Source organism: Amphiprion ocellaris, chromosome 13, assembly GCF_022539595.1.
Source record: "Amphiprion ocellaris isolate individual 3 ecotype Okinawa chromosome 13, ASM2253959v1, whole genome shotgun sequence".
Taxonomy (NCBI): domain Eukaryota; kingdom Metazoa; phylum Chordata; class Actinopteri; family Pomacentridae; genus Amphiprion; species Amphiprion ocellaris.
The window spans coordinates 2,738,509-2,763,909 of record NC_072778.1 but is presented as its reverse complement, the minus strand read 5'-3'; the positions used below and the strand labels follow the sequence as shown (position 1 = coordinate 2,763,909).

At 41.7% G+C, this 25,401-nt stretch overlaps 1 protein-coding gene across 1 annotated transcript in view; it reads left to right on the top strand.

Annotated features, from left to right (window-relative positions):
• The first annotated feature begins 249 nt into the window (after positions 1-249).
• gfra3 (GDNF family receptor alpha 3) overlaps positions 250-25,401 on the top strand; it is a 61,087-nt gene continuing 35,935 nt past the window's right edge. The window contains exons 1-2 of the mRNA XM_055016589.1: positions 250-750; positions 24,606-24,902. Of these exons, the coding sequence (XP_054872564.1) occupies positions 711-750; positions 24,606-24,902 (337 nt within the window). The 5' untranslated portion in view covers positions 250-710. The remainder of the gene's footprint in view (positions 751-24,605; positions 24,903-25,401) is intronic.

The window sequence follows — 25,401 nt, the reverse complement described above, 5'->3', positions numbered from 1 at the left end:
TGCAGCTCCATGTGTAAAAAGTGAAGATAAATGTTGCTCCTGGCTGCATTTTTCCAAAAGCACACGGAGTAACAATGAATGCACAAAATTAAAGATAAAAAGCAACTTATAATTTCACCTGTCCGTTCTAATGACCTTAAAGGACTGTTCTCATCCACTGTCCCTAAAGGTGATGAGGAGGATGAGGAGGAGGAGGAGGAGGATGTGAGGGGGAGGAGGAGGAAGCGGAGGAGGAGGGATATCACCAGTTAATAACCTCAGCCTCCTCTGCCCGTCAGCATCATGATCGCAGAATGCACCGGGACCCTTCAGCAGCGGAGCCGCGTCGTGATGAGTGTCCGCGGGCGCAGCTGCAGCCCGGTGACGCCTGACATCTCCTCCGTCCAGTAGTTGGTTCGTGGGAGCAGCGCGGTGTGGAAGCCGGAGCTTTGGCACCAACGCTGTCAGCGGGCTGCCTCTCTGGCGCGTACTTCGCTCCGACACATTCCTCCGAGGCGTCTTCTCCCGGCTGGGAAGTGGAAACTTGAGGGACTTTACCGTCGCAAGCGGAGAACAAAAGGCAGGCGGACGCACGGATCGGGTCTGCGCGGCGAGCGTCGCGGCGAGCTGGGTGTCTTTCTGCGGGGCGCACAGCGGTGCTGCTGGACCAGCCGAGGACGCACCAAGTCCCGTCCCACGTCCCCCCACCGGGTGTCCCGAACACGGCAAACATGATTGTCCCCGGGATTGTCCTCGTTCTGTTCTTCTCAGGTACGTCCTGCTCTGATTCTTAGAACAAACACCGAGAAATGTGTCAGAACGCGAACTGAACGCCACAGTCTTTGTCTCCACGGTGCTCGAGTCGCAACTTAGACGGAGGTGAGGATGGAGAGTGAAAAGTCACACTTCATTAGTGGCCTCACAGTTTGCCTCGGAGTAAAGAGAGATATTTCTGCCTCTTTTTATTATCTACTTCCATTACTCCGAGGTGCTGCGTTTTTGGCTCGTTTGGTCAATTTCACGCTTTTGGAGCTTTGGGGATGAAAAGGTTTTGTCTCCTCTCAACTTTTCAGCAGTGTAATAAAAAAGAAAAAGGAGAAAAAAAGACTGCTTAATCCTCGGAAATGATTTTTTTGTTTCAGAAAGTCAGTGTTTGGATGTGGTCCTGCTCCTGCGTTAATCCCAGACAGTAAATCTGTGGGTTCGCTTTGCGTCCAGAGCGCCACTAGGCTACGCCCTTCCAGCTCCAAACCCTCAAACTTTACCGTGATGACTGAAGCAGAAACACATAATAACGGTATTTTATAGTTCAGGTCCCAACAGTACAGCAAGGGGTATATTATTTAGAGATGTAGAGGCTCAAAGAAATTTACATTTGGTACAAAAAAAAAGAAATAAAAGAAAAATAAACGTTTTTATATTTGGAATCTTTTAAAGTTTGTCTTAAAATCCATAGATATTGTGATTAATTTGCCACAACTGCAGAAACCAAACATAATTCAGGATTTCAAAGAGGAGGATTTTTATGATTTATCTTTAAACCCAGTGTCTAGCAGGAACACACGACTGGAATAAATAACTTTAAATGAAAAATCTGAGGAGGATGTGATTCTCCAGAGACCAAAGCTCTAATTGCATCTCCTCACTTTAGTGATTCGGGTGTTTTTAAGCATCTTCTGCAATCTCAAGAAAAAATTCAGCAAATAAGTAAGTGATTTTCAGACTCTGAATAAATGAGAATGGAGGAATTTTGAATTTAAATCTGCGTTCTCTACATCTTGAGATGCAGGACTTCACAGTAAATGTGAACGTAGACTTCGTGTAGGACCCACAGTGGACCTTTCCTGCTGTTTTTCTCGACGCCCAGTTGTTTCAGCACCGTGAGTGTGGCCTGGGTACACCTGAAAAATAAGCCTGAACCCATGAACAGTTGCATGAACTCTGACACAGAACACTTTTTGGACCTTGGACTGTTCGAACCCCCTTTTTTTCACTATTTGCAGGTTTGTTCTGTCATCATGTTGCTGATCAACCCGTAAGGAACGAACCAACAGCCGGATTGTGACCTCGTTAAGTTTATTCCCTCTCTCCTCTGTGTGTGTTTTCTGATGGCGTTATGTGTCTGAAAGCTAGTGAAAGAAAAGAAAGCAGGAAATAAAGGTTTCTTAACAGCCTCATTGTCTTTATGGCACCATAGCGGGTTGCAGTTGAGGCTAAAATAACCGGTTTATGTTGTTTCAATGCAGTATTCTGTATGTGATCTAAAGGGGAGACTAAGTCAAGGTCAGAATGTCTCTTTGTTATTTATTACAAACTGCCAAATACTTGTTCCTGAAAACCACGAATGTGGAGGAAACATTAGTGTGAAGAACCCAGTTCAGTGGGCCAGAAGCTTTTCTTGTCGCTGCGATAAAAGGGTTAGGCAAATCATTGGAAGGCCTGCAGATTAGATAAGAGCAGCGGTTTGACACTCTGTGAGTAAATACGGAGTTTTAGTGGTGTCAGAAGGAGGCTTTGGAATCCAGGTTGGAAAAAAAGCGAGCAGGAGGGGAGGTTTCAGTGAACACAGGACAAAATTTGAGTGCACAATCTAGATTTCCTGCTCCAGCTCTTTGGGTGCTGTTTGTTTCAGAGGATGTGAACAACATCTGGCTGTTAGAGCCGCATACGTTTCACCGCTTAAGGCACAAGACATAAGCTGACGGAGCGCATCAGGAAATCACCTGACTGCACTTTAAAGGTAAATGGAATCAGTTTCATCTGGACTCTTGGGGCCAAAACTGCATCCGTTAATGAAGTTAGATCAGTATGTGGACCAATAGACTGTATCTCTCTGGTGGCATGAAGAGCTCAAACCTTTTTAGCTTCGTGGACGTATTCCATCCCATTGCTTTCAGTTAATTTGGGCTGCATCGGATCCTATACTATTCCATAAAAACATACACTACTCTTCAAAAGGTTGGGGTCATCCAGACAATTTCATGTTTTCCATGAAAACACACTTTTCTCCATGTGCTAACATAACTGCACAAGGGTTTTCTAATCATCAGTTAGCCTTTCAACACCGTTAGCTAACACAATGTACCCAAGTTACCCATGTTACAGCCTGTTTATGTAAGCTGTTGTTCGTTAAGGAATAATTCCAGCACATAACCACAAATAGTGGATTTCACATTTGACAGGACTTTTGAACCTTTCAGTCCTTTTAGATTATGTACAGTGAAATGCATTGTGCACCTGTTCCAGACTGAAACAATAAGAATAAAAAGAATTAAAACACACAAGAAATAAATACATTTATATGAATATTTACATATATTGATAGAAATAAGCAAAATAAATAGAAATAAAAGTGTCAAATAGTGCAAAGCAATATCAATATACAAGGCAAAGTATAAACAGTATAGTGGATAATTTTTAATTTATTTATGTATTTTTGAAATTGTGAACGCTGCAAGGAGTTAGTACTGCACTAACAACTGTCCAGGAGTATGTAGGGGATGTTGCACTAGAGGTGGAGTGAGGGAGTGAGGGGTTTATTGCACACACTGTTCACGTGTTTGTTCTTGCCGTCAATATCCACTTATATAACACACAAGCATATGTGTGTTTGTGTGCAATCAAGTCAGCATTTCTACTTTTTTCCACTTTCCGAGCCACTTCACAGTCCTTCCAGGTTGGCGATCAGTGGATTATATCAGCGCTGTAGCAGGACTAATGAAATTCCCCCAGTGTGGTTTGTTTCAGTGTGAGCGTGGCCTGAGCTGCAGCACGGCCCGCTGTGTTCATTAGCCGCGTTAATGATTGTCCGGCTTGTAGTGATGCTGTAATGTTGAGTGACAGTCTCATATATCTCGTTGTCTCTCCGCCTCAGGTTCAGCCGTCCTCCCTCCTCCCTCCGCCTCCTTTCCCTCCCTCAAGGCTTTCAGGTCGTGTCTGATTTTTCTTCTTTTTTTTTCAATCTCAATCTAAATTCCCCCTCGGATTCGGCTCCGCGTCAGAATAAATTGTTCAAGTCGTTCAATGAGGAAGTGCAGTCAACCGACACCGGTGTGCAAACACATTTGGAGCGGCGGTGGTTGACGTCTTATCGGTGCACAGGCAGGTGTGCGTGTTTGTGTGTATTTTTAGGGGTGGGAGGGTGTGTGACGGGGTTCGTTTTGCATAGACGCCACTTGTGGGTTTTTGAAGACCTAAACTGATACTGATACTCTGGGAGCAGAGCAGTCCATGGAAAATATTTGGATAATTTTTAACCTTTCAGTGTACTGTTTTTCCTGTTGTAGTTCCCCTGTCAGATATTTTTATCTTTATTTTTAACATTAACACATAAAGTTAAAATAAAGATGAGACATTTTTCTCATCTGACTTGAGTTTAAGTGCTAAATTTTTTCATTGTAAAGTGCAGCTTTAGATCATTTTATTCCACACTGTATCCCATACTACAGTCTCTATGATTTAATTTAGCTTTAATCAACGCCTGAGAGTAGATACAACAGAAGCAAGGATCTAGTCAGGAGAAAACAACCTGGATAAGAGCCATAAAACAAGTTCAGGTGTACTGATAGCAGGCACATTAAAGGAAAAGCACAAACCTTTGATGCCGACACTGAGCGGATCCAGTGGCTCCGTTACGTTGTGAGGTTTATTCGACACTCGACCCTTTGGCAGAAAGCTCCCTGCAAATCAATGCAAAGTTGTTCTGAGTGATTTACCTTTATCCCATAATGTCCTGACAGATCCTGACTGGTCTCAGGTAAAGGTTTGAAGAGTAAATGATGAAAACAAGAAAAGCACTCAGAGAGCGGAGTACTCCACCAAGGCTGCTCATTCCCCCATATGGCATTGTCAGAAATGCAGCATTTGTTTATTAGTTATTGAAAACTGTTGAAAATTGTTACTTGTTGTTTGGCTGTCTGTGTTGATGAAGTTGCTAATGAAGATGCGGTGGTTTGACCTGTTCTATGAAGAAGCCTGGAATTAATTCCTTAACAATTAGTTATTGATGATCAGAAATCATGGCAACATAGAATGTGACTATGTGGCTGTGACTATACTAAAAGAAATTACACTTGAAGACTTAAGAGTGATTCTTAATGCAATATTTCACAAAGGCATGGGGTGTTGAAAACTTTATTTCCACTACTGTAACCCTGTGATAGACTGGTTACCTGTGCAGGTGAACCCTGCCCTCACCCTACGTCAGCCCCCCTGTGACTCTAATGAGGATGAAGCGGTGTATAGGGGATGGATGGATGGATGGATGGATGGATGGATGGATGGATGGATGGATGGTCTAACATTAGACAATACTCCATCTGAACGTACCGCCTTCACTTGGAGCACATAAAACAGACACACAGGAGCAAACACACAGGTGTCAGGTGTTTTTTAGCGTCTCACTGTGCTAACACAACCATTACTGATGATTCCGCAGCACTGCAGGAGTCTGTGCTTTGAACCACAGGAGTCCTTCCAGCAGGTTGAGAGAGAGAGAGAGAGAGAGAGAGAATGTCTTATCAGTATTGATCTCCAGTGACAGACGGTGACGTCTATGGAGAGCAATGAGGCCAGGGAAATGAGCATCATAAACCTGCTTTGATGATAAGTGTGGAAAAAAAAGCTGCCTGGAGTAGGAAGGAGAGGCGATCATCTCAGGTCAGAGGAGGGAGGGGGAGGAGTGGGGGGTGGTGGGAGATGAAGAGGATTAGAAGTGTGTGAGGTGAATGAACTTGGTGAAAGAAGTGAGGAAATCCATCTTCCTTCTTCCGTCGCATTTAATGAAAAATGAGCAACTTACCTGGCCTCCATCCACCTGGTTCCATCTGATGTTGGAGCAGGTGTGTGTGTGTGTGTGTGTGTGTGTGAGAGTGTGTGCGTGTGTGAGAGTGTGTGCGTGTGCATTCTTCTCAAAGGGAATGGTGTATCCAAGGGGGTAGTTTGGAGGTCTTCTGTGTGTTTTGTTGATAACTGGGATTTGGAACTCAAACACAGGGGCGGCAGATGGTGTGTTGGCTTCTGCTTCCTTGGCTGTGTGCGTGTGTGTGTGTGTGTGTGTGTGTGTGTGTGTGTGTGTGTGTCAAGTGTGTGAACAAGCGGTAGACTGAGTGCTGCGTGTGTGTCTGTATATATCATGTGTGTGTCCTTACCCTAACTCAGTGTCGGACACGATTCAGCGGTCCCCGGAGAGGCCGCCGCTCTCTGTGGTCAGAGCCTGGGCTGATCCCAGGTCAGCCACGTCCTGACCCCAGGCCCATCTGCTATCATGATGACAGATGTGTCAGAGACTGGCTTCAGATCTGTGGCTGCACCCACAATTCCCAGAAAGTCAGACTGCCCATCCTGCTGGCAGAAGGACTCCTGCCAGACATTTTGTTTGGTTCTTCCAATCCTGAATATATCTGGAAACTCTCTCTTTCAGATGTATTATTATTGTGTCCATTTGTTGTCTTAATAAGAAGTTAAAAACCACTTGTAAAGATGTCTCAGATCAGAAAGAATGTCAATAAGTCTGAAGTTTACTGCACTGGAGAATGATCCAGCTTCACTTAACTAGTATTCTGGTGCAGGGGGAAAAAGCTCTGGCTCTTGCTTGTATTTCAAACCAATCACAATCAACTTGCATGGCGCTAAGCCCAGGATGCAGTGATGGTGTCCCTGCAAAATGCTGTCAGGATGAATTATCTGGAGGCGAAGAGGCAAGCACTGTCATTAAAATGTCTAACTCACTGAGAAATCTCCCTCTATTTTCTCATGTTGCTACCGTACCATTGCATGACACAGATGTTCCTGAGCCATGTTTCCATGCACCGTTTCCCTCGTTTAAATACCACAAGTCACGTCCTAGAAGATTAGCGAAACCTGCTAACCACTCGTCTTTCATTACTCTGCCAAGGAACGTGGCGAAGTTATGTGATGATTGGCATATGTTTGTCTGTGAATCTGTCTGTCTGTCTGTTAGCAACATCACTCAAAAACGGACAATCGGATTTGGATGAAATTTTCAGGGAAGGTCAGAAATGACACAAGGACCACAAGAACGTCTGTAAGAACCTACAAGAGGTTCTTGAAGACGTCCCACCTCTCATCTCGGATGATATGTTACCATGATTTTTGATCATCAATAACTAATTGTTAAGGAATTAATTCCAGGCTTCTTTATGGAACAGGTAAAACCACCGCATCTTCATTCGGAACTTCATCAACACAAACCGCCAAACGACAAGTAACAATTTCCCGGTACTCACAGAATACTTCGCTTCTGCATATTGGTGCACACATCCTTCAGAATAAAAGCATGGCTCAAAACACAATGAGTAAGGGCATGTAAATTTCATGTTGCTTCACACTAATAAGAAAAAAATGCTGCATTTCTACAAAAACATGCTGCATTCATGACAATGCCATATGGGGGAATGAACAGCCTTGGTGGAGAACTGCACTCTGAGTACTTCCCTTGTATTATGTTTTATGCATTTGCACAACTGTGAGTGTTGTAGAGAACAAGTAAGAGATGCTGTTATACAGGAAATCCAAAGTTGCGAGATTGTTTTTGTCTCCTTTGTGTCAGAAGACATTTGACTCTTTCTCAACTTTCCCATGTTGCACCCCTCGTTGCCTCCCGAGTCTCCGAGCAGTGGTGGTTATTGTCAGCATGCTTTCCGAGGTTCAATTCACAATGATTGGCATCCTGTCGTGTCTCCTCTGTATGGGTTTGAATGTGTGAACGGAGCGTTGCTGTCTCTCTTAAAGCCTGACATCACAACCCCCCAGCAATTATCCTGTAGGCCTCAAGTGACTCGCTGTTTCCCGGCCCCCCTTTTCTTGTGAAAACCGCAGACTGTCGACAGTCCCACTTTGCCAAAACACCAGGGCTGGAGGCAGCAGCTCCTTCGTTACACAACCAGGGTTTGCTTTGCAGTATGTAAAGAAAAATGGGAGGCATTCATCACTGTCCAGGACCTTTACAACCATTCAGACGTTATCCATTATTCTGCTCTTTGATCACAATTACACTAATTACGGCTCCTCTATTACTGCAGTTTTTCATAAACAAGGAGGCGAGGGAAATGAGAATGTTGAGACTTAGTGAGTCAGACTCTCTGAGTGTCTGTGAAATGTGATTAGAAATTTGCAGGTGACACACCGACTTCTGTACGAATTATTCTGGTTAATTTAGGGCGGGGAGGTGGTGGGTTACGAGTTTAAATTGGCAGCGAGAGGAACCAAACCTCCGCTCATATTGTTGACTTTCTGCAAATTGCTCCACATGCTCTTGCTCCCACATTTTATTTTTTAGAATTATTATTAGATTGGTTGACCTACCCTGGTACTGCAGAACTAATTTGACCAATATGATGAAGTTTTTGCTCTGTTAAAAGGTCACTCAGACTCCAAATGGCTCTCAACTTAAGCTCTCACTAAGGAAGCAGAGAATGTGGAACCAAAGTCCATGCAGCGATCCTCAGACGTCCTTTAATCGCAGGCTGCAAACACACAGTCCGTCTCCACTCTGTTCCAGTCTGTCTCCTCAGATTCAGCCACAAGTCCACCCGGTTTTTTCCAAGTGAAAAATTGCTGTCTTTTCGTCAAGCTTTTGTAATTCAACAGTAAGATATATATTATGGCTGTAATATAATGAAAGATTGTCAGGCTGGTCTTTGTGAGCTTTAAAATATGAGATTCAAAACTTATAGAGTCGTTCCAGAATTGGAGGACATTTGAGCTTCGAATTTTTTGAAAAATAAACCTTCTCTTTTATAATTTTCTGCTACATATTCATCAAAAATAGGTAATAAACTACTAAAGGCGTGATTGGCTCAGATTACACTTCAATGCTACCATTTTTATTCCATGTTTTATTTGTTGTTTGCTAACTCTACACTAATCACAGTAACAGGGTTGCTAATCCATGCTAATGTTAGCTTTTCCTCAGGAAAACTTAAAATATTTTTCCAATATGTATAGTTTCTTGAAGACTTCTCTTCACTTGAGTCATTTTGGAGAACTTTTTGATCATTTTGGATACATCTTTACTTATTTTTGGACAAATTTTTAGTCAATTAAGACATTGTTTTGTCATTTTAGACAAATTTTAAGTTATTTAGGACAAACTTTTTGATTATTTAGCACAAAATAGAGCCAGTATGGACAGGTTTTGGGTCATTTTGAACAAATTCGGAGTCACTTTAGAGACATTTTTGTCATTTTAGACAAGAATTGGGTCATTTTTGGACAAATTTGGCTGAGGGAAAACTTCTCTTCACTTCAGTCATTTTAGAAAAAGTTTTGATCAATTTGGATATAGTTTTTAGTAATTTTGGACTTTTTTTCAGTTCATTATGTGGTTTTATTGATTACCTCAGTATCATTGCCAGCATTGCTTTTTGCTTGTCTATTCCAGCCTTATGTTAGTTTATTTATTGTGTTTCAGTATTGTATCATAGTTATGTGGCTAACAGGGTTGTTGTGGGACACATGTATAATAATTATTATAGAAAATATTATGTTGATTAAAACAAGTATTCCCACAATTAGAAGAGACATCAATGAAAAATGAATACCCCAAAAATTAGATTCAAATTTCATTTTAGCTGTTTTTTTTTGAGATTGAGTTTAGTCATCAGGAGGGTGGGACCAGAGAATAATGATATTTTAAGGGGAAGTTGTTTTTTTTAAAATTTGGTCTCAGGACAAGAACATTTACACTACAACTGCATGTTTTAGTATTTATTTTGTACATGGAATGTAAAATGTCCTCCAATTCTGGAATATCTGATCTTAGAATCAATACTTACCTGTTTTATAGGAGGCTCCAGAAACAGCTAGAACCCTTCTTTAAAAAAAACATCCCCTTCCACTATCCTCATCACCAGGCCAGAGTGAGAAATGAAAGACTAAAATGCCCAATAAAAGTGTAAACAGTGAGTCAGTGCTAATGATGTAACTGAAGCTCAACTGCAAGCAGAAAGGCAGCAGCAACGTTCCACCCTGGTGGTACTCTGCAGCCTCTCCGCTGGTTGTGAAGCCTGGGTCTGGTCCAGGGACCTCCAGGGTAGAAGGGGTTAAGATTATTCTCTAACCGTTATGTAACGCAGCCCATATAGCCTTATCCAGAAATACACTGAGAAAATTGACGCCGTTCTGTTTATTTGCAAAGCCTCTACTGCCTCGCTCAAGTGACAGCCTAATAGGCAGCTTCAGATTTACTTGTTCAGCAACATTACAGTAAAGCAGCTGCATTCAGCTGAACAGAACCTTGAATTCATCAATAATGCTGAATCCTGTTGTTGTTCTGACATGGTTTGGTGTCTCGATTATGCTAGTTTCTTCTTTTTATCTGTAAATGAAAATTATCAATGGTCTAAGAAGTTGGGAAATTGATCCTTACACTTGGTAGCTTTGTTTAGAACTGCAACCCCCTAATCTGCTGACTCACTGGAGTTCAGATTTGTTGTACTAACCGTTGTACCGACTCTATCTGCTGCTGAAGACCATGGGGTTCTTCAAGAAAAGGCTGAAAAGCTGTTGGTGAACCTCGACTTCAGTTTGCTTCATCAGACTGTTTCCAAGGTCAAGAATGATATTGTTGCACGTGTGAATTTATGGCAGACATGAAGACAAAAAGTGGTCTATTTGAAATCACACTGATGTCAACAAACTTGATGTGTTGAGGCTCAAAGGTGTGGAAAACGTCTCGTAGGTGAGTGGACGGAGAAGCAGGATTGTTCTGTAGGAATTTGCAGTTTGAGTTTGGACAGATGCAGTCTTGTGTCTGTGTAGAAAGTCAAAGGCAGCAGGTCCAGCTTTAGAAATCCATTTCGGTGTTATAATCAAGTAAATTGTTCATGAACAGTTGAAGTAGCTTCCTGTTTCTGTTACTGATTGCCTGCTGACTTCACCTGTTCGTAACTGTTCAAAAGTTTGGGGTCACTTAGAAATGTTATTATTGAAAGAAAGGCATTTTTTCATTGAAGATAACATTAAATGAATCAGAAATACAGTCTAGATATTGTTAATGTGGTAAATGACTATTCTAGCTGGAAACAGCTGATTTTTAATGGAATATCTCCATAGAGGTACAGAGGAACATTTCCAGCAACCATCACTCCTGTGTTCTAATACTACATTGTGTTAGCTAATGGTGTTGAAAGGCTAATGGATGACTAGAAAACACTTGTGCAGTTATGTTAGTACATGGATAAAAGTGTGAGTTTTCATGGAAAACATGGAATTGTCTGGATGATCCCAAACCTTTGAACGGTCGTACATTTAAGTGAGAACTGGTGGGATTATGTGTTTATTTTTGATGCCAAGCTCTTCTTTTTTCTTACTTCAGACGGCTCTATTTTCAAACACTGTGGTCCCTACCGAGACATCTTTTTCCTGAGTTTTTTTTCTTGGACGTTGCGTTTAAATGTGGGTTTTTATGGACGGCTGTCTTCTCTTTGTCTGTTCATTCGGCCGTGGTCACCATCGCTTCTCATTCTAACCAACCACTTACTCCTCTCTTTGTTCCAAACAAACCCGAAATGTGAAATGCATCACTTCCACTTCTCATCACAGTGGTGGGAATACTTTCACCCAGAGAAACACTTTTCCCCTCCTGTTTCTCCACCACAGTCTTTGTGTGCCAAGAATGAGGAAGATATTTGTACAGCGAGAAGGAATTGAGCTGCTAGCAGCCGGTATACAGTATAATCTGACCAGGTGAGCCAGTGGCACTGTGCAGTTGTAATAATGTGGATAAGCTGCACACAGTCTTTATGCCTTAAACTAATCTAGCAGCTTTCACATTAAATGCAACTGTGTGGCACACAATGTAAAATAGAGTGTAAAGGCCAGGAGCAGCTGTCACTGTTTGTTCATTATAATTATATTACCACCTCCGAATTAATGCGCTAATGATTTATTGATGCTGAAGTCCATCAGTGCTAAAGGCTAAGCTGGTGGCTGAGCTGATACCTGTGACAGGTGAAGAACCATCAGTGTTTTATCACACTTCTCTGCCACAGTCATCGATTTGTTCACGCATGTATCTGTTCGTCAGCATGTGTTTCACACACCATGCACCAGAATGCCCAAAGAATCACAATGAAAGGCAAGAAAATAATACCCAAAGGCACTTCTGGACAAATGAACAATTTTGTGGCTCAAACCTTAAAAATTAAAATAAACAAACAATATTAGTTTCATGTGCAAATGTTTGATCTACATCAGTATGGAGTAGAGGAGGTCCTCGGTTTATGACGTCCTCGACCTACAGCGTTTCATCGTTACGTCAGAACTGGTTACATGGAACTAGTTGGTGAGCGGAGGGGGCGAATATGTCGTCACGTGGTGCTGTAAGACAACTTTGTTTACATTCACAGGTTGAACGCAAACTTGGATTGTGCTAATTTGCAAATTTTTTGCCCTTTATTATGGCTCCCAAGCATAGATCAGATGATGGTAGCGCTTCAAAGAAAAGGAAAGCCGTCTCCATGGAAGTGAAATTAGATACAATGAAATGCTAAAGCTGTAAAAACAGTGCAACATATTCGGTTATCTTCTTGTAAAATGACTCATACATGCATGAAAGTCATTGGTATTCATGACTTTTCTGATGAACTGATTGATATTTTGATGCATGTAATGGCTTTGTTTACATTTTCGCCAGAGTTTAGACTTACAGCGAAAATCGCCTTACATTGATCCATAGGAACGGAACTCTGATGTATCCTCTGTACTTAATCTGATGATCCAGATGGTGTATTGTGGACATCACATATTGACTTTTGAGATGAGAATGGAGGTGAGATTTATTTCTGTTGACCTTTAATGTTAGTCTGACTCACTGGATGTAGGCTGCAGGTATAAACCTGCCACTGACCGCTCATTTCAGGTGGCTTTCTCCCCCCTTTCTGTTTTTTTTTTTGCCTGCAACGAGAATCACAGCAACCTACACACCGAAAATGGCAAGTTGAGGACTATGTGATTAGTTCTTTTCAGATCTCTAGATTCAATTCAGTTTTATTTATACAGTGCAAGTTCATGACATATGTCAGTGATCATCAACTGGCGGCCCGCGGGCTGAATCCGGCCCGCCGAACCGTCCAATCCGGCCTGCGACTGGATTCCAAAATTGTGAGGATCAAAGAGAAAATATCATGCGGTCCACACTATTAAAGCAACTGAAAACAACAATAACTGAGACTCTTAACTATCAGTAATCCCCACCATTTATGACTCTATTTAGGCTACATTCCGAAATGAGGACAGACTCACTGCACTGTTTAACATTTATTGTTTCACACAGTTCTTTTTTTTTTTAACATAACTTTTCCTCATGCCCTTACTTAACATTTGGTTTTTATTTCAAAGTCTCAACAACAAGCTTCAAACTAGTAGACTTCTCAGGACAAAAAAATGAGGAAAAACCAACTGGCATAACTTAAAATAGCATGGTAAATAAATACTAACCTGGTACCAGAACAAAACAGGTCACAAATAATGTTCACACATCAAATAAAACGTTAAGTGGGCTATAGCGATTTCAGATCACAAGGCTGAAATGGGCTCCTCACACTGCTTAATGGCTGAAGTTACATTTCCCCTCTGACACCAACTTTTTCACATCAGGCTTGGCCGCTGTCAGACTTATGATCAAACAGTCCTCCAAAGACTGGTTTGACAGTCGGTTCCTCTCGTGTGTTTTTATCGAGTTGATCTTGGAGAACGCAGCCTCGCAGGTGTAGGTTGAACCCAACATGGTGAGCACATACATAGCCAGCGTCTTCAATGTGCCATAGTCCTCGGGACAAGACATCCAGAATGTGCTCAGGCTTTCAGCACCATGGAGAGCAGCCTGGATTTCAGCCAGCTCGCTCTGAATGGACGCCTCGTCCAACGGCATCATTTTCACCACGTTTGTGGAGAATTCTCCACTTGGGCTGATGGTGAATGGGTCACACACAAATCCAATGACATCCCTGGAAATGAAAAAGTCATGGAATCTAGCAGAGAAGTTGTCTTTTAATTGTGTGATGAATGTCTTCATCTTGTCTGTAACGTTGCTTTCTCCCACCGTCTTCAGTGTGTTGAAGTGCAGCAGCCTCTCTGACAACAAATCTGCATGGAACAGATCAAGTTTGTTCCCAAAGGCATCAAGTTTTTCCACCAAATCCACCACTGATTTTTCTTTTCCTTGCAGCTGGACATTAAGTGTATTAAAATGGGAGAAAATGTCTGTTAAAAACGCAACATTGCACATGTATTCTCTGTCTTGCATGATGCGGAGATGGTCAGCTGCCGCTTTTGATTTACTTTGTTTCAAAAAATCCACTACTTGGGCATGGAGTTCAACGAAGCGCTGCAGTGCTTTGCCCTTACTGAGCCAGCGCACGTCATTGTGGAGTAACAGGTCATCATGAGAAACCTGGGATTCCAGCACAAATTTACGGAACAGGCGGTGCTGCGTGCTTGAATTCTTTCTGCCCACCAGACGTGAACACCTCGTCTTAACTTCACACTTCAAATGGCATTGCTCAATGACACTTAGACTAGGAAAGCTCTTTGATATATTTATGTATACTTTACTGTTTATAGTTTTATTTGAGGAGTGTTGAAGGTGGGACGTTGTTGCTGACGTCAGAGAATTTATAACTTCAGTAGGAGCTAACGACTTGAACGACTTGAATGACAACCTGTCAGATCAATTAAAGCCTAACCGAGAATTTACAGGTGGTTATAGTTTAACAAGCCGTTAGACGTGTAGATATTTTTCTCTCTCAAGCGTAACAAAAGACAGATTGTAGTTTTACACCAAGTTATGTGTCGTAAAGATGGAGGCTGTCAGGCGTTAAGCCCGGATTTCGTGGCACTCAACTCCCCAAAGTGACGTAACAAGATGGTTGTCGAAAAATTAAACAAACAGAGAAAATGAGTGCAGCCTGTGGAGGAGTAGTTTCTGATACTTGTGGCGATAGTCAAAATACATTGTATGAAAATGTTTGGAGAAATACGTATGGTTCTGTCCAGTCACCTGACCTCCACGCTCCGTCAGCGTTCCGGCCAGTTATGTAGCTTTGTTTCTGCGCTCTTGGTGAGCCGATCCCGCTACTTCCCGATATCTGGCTGAGTATGGTGCTGGTATGCTAGTGTTCAACTGGATCGTCAGCCTGTCGGCTTTTCAGACAAATCGGTAAATTAATCCGTAGTACTCAGGTACCTGTTGCATCAGTGTTCAGAGTTCCATTGAAAGACAAAAGACTTCAGCACGACGCATCCCCTGAACAAACGTGAGTCAGCAAAAGCCAGCAAGAGCTTTCTTTGTTTTTTCTTCCCCTTTCTTCGTTTAATCCTCCGTTCCCTAACTGGACGGCAGCGCCCTTAGTTTGGATTATTCTTCCCCCTTGAGGTGAAACGACAGCAGTAAAAGAACTTCCTTGTTTTGATTTTGTTTCGTTGGATTACTGAAAACCGGGAGTGGAGTATTTTAGTTGACTACTTGAACTTTCTTTCTTTTGGACAACGTTTACTGTAATAAATGGAATGTGGTGATTATTGAAAAGTTTTCTTCTTTTTTATTGGTTGTGGTACTTTGTGGAATAAGAGCAAATTTTGTATTGTGTACAATGTAAGCAGGGTTGTGTGTAAACATTTAGCCTTTGTGGTGCCTGGCAAGGAAATCTGAAATGATTCTGGTTGAACTGCTCCATACTGTCACTGGGTAGTGATAAAGACACCAACTTTTAAAAGCCTGCACACATTTCCTTTAACATGACGTCACCTGGCTGCCTGACAAATCCCCCCTTGGCAGCGATAGAGGTTGTGTGATTTATTTTATGTGTGCATAGCTTCGGTTTAAAATGGAGAGAACACTTTCTGTGAACCTATGTGGCTCTAAAGTCTTTATCTGACCCCGTCCCTGTGGCCAGTAAATCTGTTTAAATGACAATATGTGCTCCAACATGCTAGTCTCTTGAGGGGAAAAAGTGAAGCGTCACACTCTGCTCCAAACCCGGATGGTTTTGTGAGAAACGTGACCCGCTGCTGCTGGATGGAGTGAATGTTGAACAAGCGTGCTCAGTTTGAATGAGGTGTTTCTAGAAGCAGCTCTCCAGACTCCTCTGTGTGCTCACGCAGCACTGGTGTGCAGCAGATGGCGTACTGGATGCTCATTGTTGTCAGTAGGAAAACAATCTTAAACTCCACTGGCGCCGATGGAGAGTGCTGCCGGCCGCCTGCGGACACAGTATGGCAACACAAGTTTAATCTTCCCTTCTGCTGTCTGAGGGTGACAAACAGGTTTTGGAAATTTTTTATCAAAACTGAGACACGTACATTTATTTATCAACATGTACTTCGTGTTCTTTTCCAATGAAGATAAATTACCAAAGCGCTTTTTTTCTTTTTTGGAGAGACTAAAGATTACTGCCAGTTAGATTTACTAAACAATTTCCTTTCCTTTATCGGCCCTCTCTGTAGTCAGCCTGCTCCAACTGGCTTGGCATCACATGCACTGTGGTCTGGACTTGCTAGTGGACCAGGAAACTTTACATTTCAATGGGACTTACTCTGGATTTGCACTGTGTTGGCCAGAATCAGAATCAGCCCAAGTACGTACACAACATACAAGGAAGTTGGCTTTGGCTGTTGGTGTCACTCAAGGACTAAGGAAAAGAGAATAATAAAATAACTGAAGACAGACAAATATAGATATTTACACATGTAGAAAAGAATATATATACATAGTAGTGCAAAACGACAACAGCTAAAGTGAGAACAATAACTAAAAAGAGAATATAGTGCAAAAAGCAAAGATTATTCTAGTGTTGAAAACAATGTGTAGGAGATGTAACCTGCAGCTTGTGTTCTGTTGCAAAACTAGGAATCATATTGGTATTTATAGTAATGCATAAGAGAACACCTCACAATGTCCATACAGTACCGTGCAAAAGTATTCGCCCCCCCTACAGAAACCTTCTATTTTTGCATATTTCTCGCACTTGAATGTTCCAAATCATCGAAATAATATTTAGATTTATTGAATATTAGACAGAGATAACCCACAGAACACAAAATCCAGTTTTTACATGCAAATTTATTCAAGATTTTTTGAAAACCTATATCATCTAAAAAGTAATTGCCCCCCTAAATCTAATAACTGGTTGGTCCCAACAACTGCAGTTAAATGTTTGTTCCAGCTTGTGATCAGTCTTTTCCATCACCATGGAGGAATTCTGCTCCACTCTTCTCTGCAGAATAGTTTTAATTCAGTCACATTAGATGGTTTTAGATCATGAACTGTCCTTTTAAGGTCTCGTCACAGAATCTCAGCTGGATTCAAGTCCAGACTTTGACTCCAGAACCTTCATTTAGTTCTTTTAGTTCAAAAATATCTTCATAACATCTAAATGCAATTTTTCAAACAGATATTATAGAATATTTGAAGCTTTAATTCAATATTTCTTGTGTAATAGATTTAAAATGTGAAGGTTTAACACCAGCTGCTCTAATTTCTAATGCAAACATGAAAAACTTGAAGATATAAATTGGTTCAGATGTTTATTTGTTGATAAAACAATTATGAGAAAAGCTCTGACTGTGTTGAGTTCAATAAATTAAGTAATAAAAATGCAAAATAAAATAATTTCAGAAGTCATAGCAGGACCTTTCTGTAGAAACTGCCCTTCAGGACTCAGTAGCAGCAGCTAAGTACTGAACTAAAAGCAGGTAATGATAATAGTAATAAAACGCAGCCCTTGGCTCAAACGTGCTGCAGGATGTCTCCCCTAAATAGCAGCTCACATTGTTTAAAAGTTTTGGTTTGGAAGTGATTCATTGTTCGGTGCGGCTTACTAGAGTGGAAAAGGTTAACAGTTCCAGTTAAGTTGTGTAGCATGAATCAGCACCTTGACTTTAGGTGCAGTTGTGCACAAATATATTCCACCTGTAAAGACCAGTACTTCTCGGAATTATTGCAGCAAAAATAGAAGTCTGATCCGCCTCATTAATAAAACTCTACATTTGGCAACACCTTTACTGCCAAGCTGTCGCTGCTTTCACTTTCTGTACTGTACAAGATGTCCTCTTCTACCTTTTGCACTTTATTATGTAATCTATTTTTGTAGCCTACGGTCTTATCTGGTCATGTATGTATCTGAATCGAAAAGGTGTGTATTTTCTTTTTGTGTTGCATTAAATTACTTTGTTGTGTTTGTTATTGATCTTCAGAAGTGGTGGTAGATGTAAATAGTTCCTTTAGGACAGGGACAGTTTTGCTGTTTCCTCTTGTTTCCAGGCTTTAGACTAAGCTACGCTAACGGCTGCTAGCTGTAGCTTTGTAGTTATTGTACTGATATAAGGGTGGTATTGATCTTGTCATGTAAATCTTTTCAGTCTGTACGCTGCTAATCTGTGCTTAAGGCTGCAGTGATGTGCACAGCTCACCAGAACCTGTCACAGCTGTTTAGTTGCACTGAGATGAATGTATTAGATACTTATTTATTTTATTTTGATGATTAGACCATTTTAGTCACAGTGTTCGCCTTCCTGCATGCAAATGTTCCATCACAACCATTCCCCTGCCGCTGCTTTGCAGGATCCTGGGATTCGCACCACCTGAGATGATTGTGATTGGTTTAAAGAAAAAACAAACCAAACATACACCTAGCTTTGTACCCTAAAGATGGTCCCAGCTCATGGATTCAAATGGCCTGATTTGAAGACTAAATGCGACCTTGTTGCAGGTGAAGGTTTTGTACTGATCCTGTTTAATGCTGGTGTTTGAGGAAGATACTTTTTGAACTTTTGAACGGTAGCGTATCTCAGACAGACTCTCTGTGCTGCAGAGTCTCTCCTGTGTTTGTGACCTGAACATGACTCGAGTGGTTTGGAGGGAAGATGTCGTGTTTCCTGCACGGCAGAGATGGAAAAGAGTGAGTTTTTGTCTAAGTGTTATGATGTGACGCTGACAGCAGAGAGGCAGCCTCTGGTCAGGATGGAGCGCTGAGGCCGATGTGTGGATGAAGTGACTTGTGGCGGAGTGTTGGGATGCGGCGCTCCACAAAGGCTGTTTGTTCAACCTACAATGTTTTATGTATGTGGTTAGTCTTTCATCAGCACACTCAGTATTCAATTTACATACTGTCTAGTGATCCGGCACTGAATGTTAAGCTGTTTATGCTCTCTCAGCCACTTCATTCTGACAGCGAGGTGTGTGCGTGGAAGTGCGCCGGTGTGGGTGTGTGTCTTAGACAGATTGCTTTGCCCCCTCCGCCCCCTCCCCTGTGGTTGTGCAGTATTGTGTTCTGGTAATAATGATGGGTTCTGTGCCTCCCAGTCTCCTTCCCAGCAGGACACACACATAAAAGGGTCCTTCTCAGGGCAGCCATGCATGCGCGCGTCTCCGTGTTGTTTTTCTTGCGACGCTGTGTGTGTGTCTGTGCGTGCACGGTGCGCATCTCTGTGCCATTCGAAGAACATCATTTTCGGCGGTGCATGCTGATTGTGCTTCATACTGTGCGCGTGTCCAACCCATCAAGGTTCTCATTGGTACGCTCTCTCTCCCACCTCTCCCTTTTCCCATCTATCTTTCCGTTCCCCCATTTCTCCTCCCTGTATGACATTTCTGCTGTCCTCAGACCACTTCTCTGCACTTCCCTCGTGCATATCAGCTATTGGATTTTACCAGGGGAGCCTCTCCTCTTTGTTGTGCTCCTGCAAATTGAAGCAGGCTCACTTCACAAAACAACAGTTCCTCTTGGAGAAACTTTGGGCTCCTCGCAATCCAATGCTGTCTGTAAAAAAAAAAAAAAAAAAAAAATGTATAAATGAAAACTAGCTGAGAATGTCATCCAGTGCCTGGCAGCTGTGAATATCCAGACCACTGCTGCAGTCGACAGGGAACAAACCAGGGAAGAGGTGGACTGTTGGAAAGACGGTGGGAATAGGACGTTGCTCATTGAAAGTCAGATGAGTGAAAGCCTGGCATGACGTCTGAGCCCCTGATGTGGACCAAACAACCGCACAGAAAATTCTTGAAAAGAAGCGTCTCGGCCTGCTTCACATCTCACTCTGACTAGTTTTGTTTGTAGTGTCAAATCAAAGCAGGCAGAATTTTGTGATGGCGCAATTTCAGGATGAATTCAAAACCACTTTTAAATGATACGCTAGTCATAGGAGTCTCCAGGTCTATTTAGGTCTAAAACTCTGCGTAAAACATCAACATTCATCCTCATGCTACCTGTTTGTCTTTGATCCTGGCATACAGTGTGAGGTCTAGTTGGCTAATAATTGTCCTAATTATCTATTTCTCTGCTACTTCCTGTCGACACCAGAGAAGGTAAAGAAATGAGTGCTGCATGTTGTGCAACTTTCCACCGTTGCTGTGTGCTGAACAGCATGCAAACGGGGGGTAAAAAGCTCAACCTCCCTGCAGGTTCCCTGCAAAAAAACTCAGACTTTACATGAATATTTTGTAAGTTTATTTTAGAGTTTGAACAAAAGGAAACACGTCACAAATACGATCGGCCTTCTGAAACTGCTGGAGCTCCTCATTTACCCTGAATCTCTGCAACCGAACTCAAGAGTGCAAGAGCCTCGGATTCTGGCTGGGAAATCTACAGCTATGGAGCACAAACAATAAAAGCCTGGTTAAAAGGTGAGATTCAGCAACAGTCACAAGGTATTTAACAGCATTTCTGCCTTGAAACTGCAGTATTTGGACTTTGTAAGGAACCAATCCTGTCAAACTGCACTGCAGGGCTTTCTGGTTTTTTTTCTTCTTCTTCAGACGCAGTTTGGGAACTGAACTTTACACCATGTAGTGTAGATCAGTTTTACAGTGTTTGAGCAGATCCATAGGTGAGCTGGAGTGCTGAGCTGCAGTGAATAAGGAGTGGTGAGTGGAGACCGAGCTGGCAAGCTTGTAGATCTGCACATTCTAGAGGAAATAACGGTGTAGTGTTTCACCTGAGACAGAAAGGGTTCATTTTCATGGAGAAAAAAATGTAAATTTGTAAGTTTGGTCAACAGTTAGGAGATATCCTTGCCCCATATATCTTGGTTGAACTTGGTTTTAAGTTCCAGCGAAGGAGAAGTAGGCGAGTTGCATCAGTTGTCATTACAGATCTCTATTTAGCAGATGACATAGCCCTAATTACGGAGGAAATTACACAGGCTCAGGAGTTGCTTAACAGGATCTCAAATTTGGATGCAGGTATTGGTTTACATGTAAAATCCAAAAAGACTGAGGCTACATCATTCAGTGTTAACACAGACAAACAACTAATAGCCAGAAAAGGAGCTGTTAACCCTCCTGTTGTCCTCTTTTATGGACACCAAAAATTATAGTTTCCTTGTCTGAAAAAAATCCAAAAATTCAGCAAAAAAATTTCCCAAATTTCTGAACATTTGCAAAACCTTCAGGAAGAAAATTCCAATAATTCCTTAAAAGTTTCCCTTGAAAGTTTTATTTTTAAAAAAATTCCCCAAATTTTGGCAAGATATAAATATTTTCAAAAAATGATTAAAAATCTTCCCAAAAAATCCTAAAAATGTCTAAAGTGATTCCATATATATATCAGTACAACTTCTAATACTTTCTTTAAGAACATTCACAAAAAATCAACCAAAATCCAGCAAAATTCGCTGGATTTTGGTAGATTTTTTTGTGAATGTTCTTCAGAAAGATTTTTAGCATTTTTTTTCCCACCAAAAAATGTTCAAAGATTTCCCAAAAATGTTGAAAATGTGGACATCAGAAGTTTCACTGTGAAAATATAATTTTTTTCCCCACATTTTCAAACTTTAAAACGGGTCAATTTTGAGCCGCAGGACGACACAAGGGTTAAAAGAAGAAGCACAGCTAAGCTGTGGAAACACTGGAGTCATTGAAAGTAAAGGCTTGTCGACTGGAACTGTCGGCTGACTTGTGCGTACTTCATGTGACCTTGTCGTTCTCTAGCTTCGTTAGGATGTAGTTATGTGTCAGAGATTCCCTTGAAACTAATTGCGTAATTTGAATTTGCATATAATCGGGTAGCGCTCATCATCTTAGGAATACTATGAATATTATGTTAAAGTGTTCAGCACAGTGAGACTGAAACGACCAATCAGACAGTAAATGTTCCTCTGTGGTTTCCCTTTGAAGAAGCTCCAAAGGTTAAAATGAGAAACGGAACGGTGAAAGAAAACACATTTTCGGAGCAGATCAAACAGGATGATATGCACATTCATTCTGCCTAGGCTTTCACACACACTCAAACACACTTTAGAGTTTATTGAAAGAATCTAGTTGACATCCTGAACTTTTTATTGATCTTTTTATTAGTGCATGCTGGAGCTTCTATCTGCTCTGTTTTTGTGATGAAATGCTGAAGTGGTGGTTTAATAATGCTTCCCGTTCTGTAATGACTGTTGATGCTCAGTGGTTTGTAGCTGCTGTTATTACCATAGTCAGCCAGCAGGGGGCGACTCCTCTGGTCACAATAAGAAGTCAGATTGTATAGAAGTCTATGAGGCCTCACCTGAGCTGTTTTCTGCCCTCACAATGCTACTGGATGACGAGTGTCTTGCTGTTGGTTAAAACTGCTGATGGCTGAACACATTTAAAGTAGTTTCCCATAGAGCGGTTGGTATGTCATTAGCAGGAACTTACTAATTAAGCTAGCCTACAAACACAAACTTAACTCATTAACATCTCTCAGAATCTCAATTAGTGCAGCTTTACAGCAGAACAACTGATACCAGTAACTCCTTATGAACAGTTTCTGAATCCTGGTCTGCAGCAGGCTCCAGGACTACTTTATTCATGTAAATCATCCTTACCCTAGCATCAAATAACTGACAGAAAATCACCAAAATGAACACTTGAGCAAACGTCAAAGTGAGAAGAAGCACTAGTATGAATTGAGAATCAGAATAAAAATGGCCAGAAAAGCATCCCGGCTCACATACTTCTAAATGTGACCAGATCTAGCAGCACATCCTGGCATTATTGATATAAACTACACATACACTACTAGTCAAACCTTCTCATTCAAGGCTTTTTTAAAAAATTTGTTTTATTTTCTACATTGTAGATCAAGACTGAAGATTAACATCTGTTTGTTTACAACATAATTCCATAAGTATTTTTTTTTTTATAGTTTTGATGTCTTCAGTGTTAATCTACAATGTAGAAAATAATTAAATAAAAGCCATTGAATGAGGCCTGTCCAAACTGTTGACTGGTATTGTATGTGTTTATATACACACTGACATGCTGAAATACTAGGACTTGATGCTGCACATTCTAGACTAAATGCTTGTTCACACCATTGTTTCAGCCGGTTGGATTTCACAGCTAATTCAATTCATTCCTGTGGAAGTGGGGCAGCTGGCATCAGTTTCAGGGGCAAAGTAAATTTGTGCCGTTTACTGATGGCAAGCCGTCTTGACAGCGCTGACCTTTGAGGGTGCACAGAGCCCACCGGAGAGTCCAGAATGGAGGACGCTGCTGTAGCTTATTAGCAGCGTTGCTCCTTCCAGTTTTATTCAACCTGCTCTGTTGGAACAAAGCACTTCAGAAACAAACACTGAACAGCAGAAAGAAACTGGTTAGTGGTGAGCAAACCAACACACCACCAAACTTTTAAACTTTTTTAAAGGTGCACATGTTTTACTTTCTAGCTAAGGCTGTCTTGACTTCTGCTTGTAGAATGTGCTATGAGCTCATACAGAATTAATGTGATGCATCCAACATTTACACCTCCTAACGCTGCAGTCTGGAACTTCTCTGAAATCACTTCTGAAAACACACCTTTATAGACTTGCTTTTATGTGAAGTTTACTTTTAGCTTTAACTTGTTTTAGCGTTTTATTCTGTATCATGTCCTGCTTATTAGTTATGTGACGATCGCCGTTGGTTTGTCTGTCTGTCTGTCTGTCTGTCTGTCTGTCTGTCTGTCTGTCTGTCTGTCTGTCTGTGTGCAACATTACTCAGAAACAGACTGATGGATTTGGATGAAATTTTCAGGGAAGGTCAGAAATGAGGCAAGGACCACGTGATTAGATTTTGGCAGTGATGTGGCTTATAGTTTGGATCCACGGAGTTGTTAAGGATTTCTGTTCCTGTTTCTGTTTGCTATCCTACTACCAATCAACTGCTGCAGATTTATCGAGACTTATCGATCAGAAATGATTCAAGGAACAACTGACTGAACTATGGGGGTGTTTCTGAATCCCATCAATTCCTGCCGCTCACTACATATTTTGGTAACGCGATTCAGTATCCGTACATAACGTACACATGCAGAACACGCCTGTGCTCAACGCAAGGTCATTTTTTATTAAAGATTTCATCGGTTGGAAATGATACAAAGACTGAACAGCCTTAGCAGAGTACTGCGCTCTGAGTGATTTTCTTGTTTAACTATTAATTTTACTATTTATTTTAATTAACTACTCTGCCTTGTCTCCATATGTCTTGCTTGATTTTCTCTGTGTTTGACTGTCAGAGCACCTTGTGAACACTGTTCTTAAGGGTGCTATATAATAAATTAAATTAGAATTATTATTATTATATTGTTATTCCTTCATTCTTCTGTTTTCCCTTTCACCCTCTTGACTCATCTTCCTCCACCTGTTTCGCCTCCTCCTAGGTGTGTTGCCATCTTCAGCGCCCATCTTCCCCTTCCCTCCCCCCCACACTGACTGTGTTGAGGCCCATCGTGTGTGCTCCGCCGACCCCCCCTGCAAGGCGCTGCACCGCGGCCTGGAGCTGTGTGCGGCCGACGCGGCGGTGTCTCCGCTGGGGGAGCAGGCGGCGTCCGAGTGCCTGGAGAGACGGGACGCTCTGCTGGCCAAACACCCGTCTCTGTGGGCCTGCAAGTGCCAGCGTGGCTTCCGCAAAGAGGAGCAGTGCCTGCGCATATACTGGGGGGTTCGCCTGCTGCCAGGTGAGTCGGGCCTCCGCTGGGGCTGGACTGTAGCGGAGGATGTGGAAACCTTTAGGAGACACAAATAGAAAATTCTGATGAGGCCCTTAAAATAAAGAATATAAACATCTCAGGAGACCAGAATATTAGACAGAGATAATCCACAAAACACAAAATGCAGTTTTTAAATAATAATTTACTAAAGATTTATAGAAAACCTGTATCTCCCCTGTGAAAAAGTAATTGCCCCCCTAAGCCTAATAACTGGTTGGTCTCTTGGCAGCAACAACTGTAGTTAAATGTTTTTTCCAGCTTGTGATCAGTCTTTTCCATCACCATGGAGGAATTCTGCTCCATTCTTCTCTGTAGAATCGTTTGAATTCAGTCACATTAGATGGTTTTAGATCATGAACTGTCCTTTTAAGGTCTCCTCACAGCATCTCAGTTGGATTCAAGTCCAGACTTTGACTCGGCATCATGTGCTAAAACTCTTTAACTAACTTTTAGGAGGCATAAATAG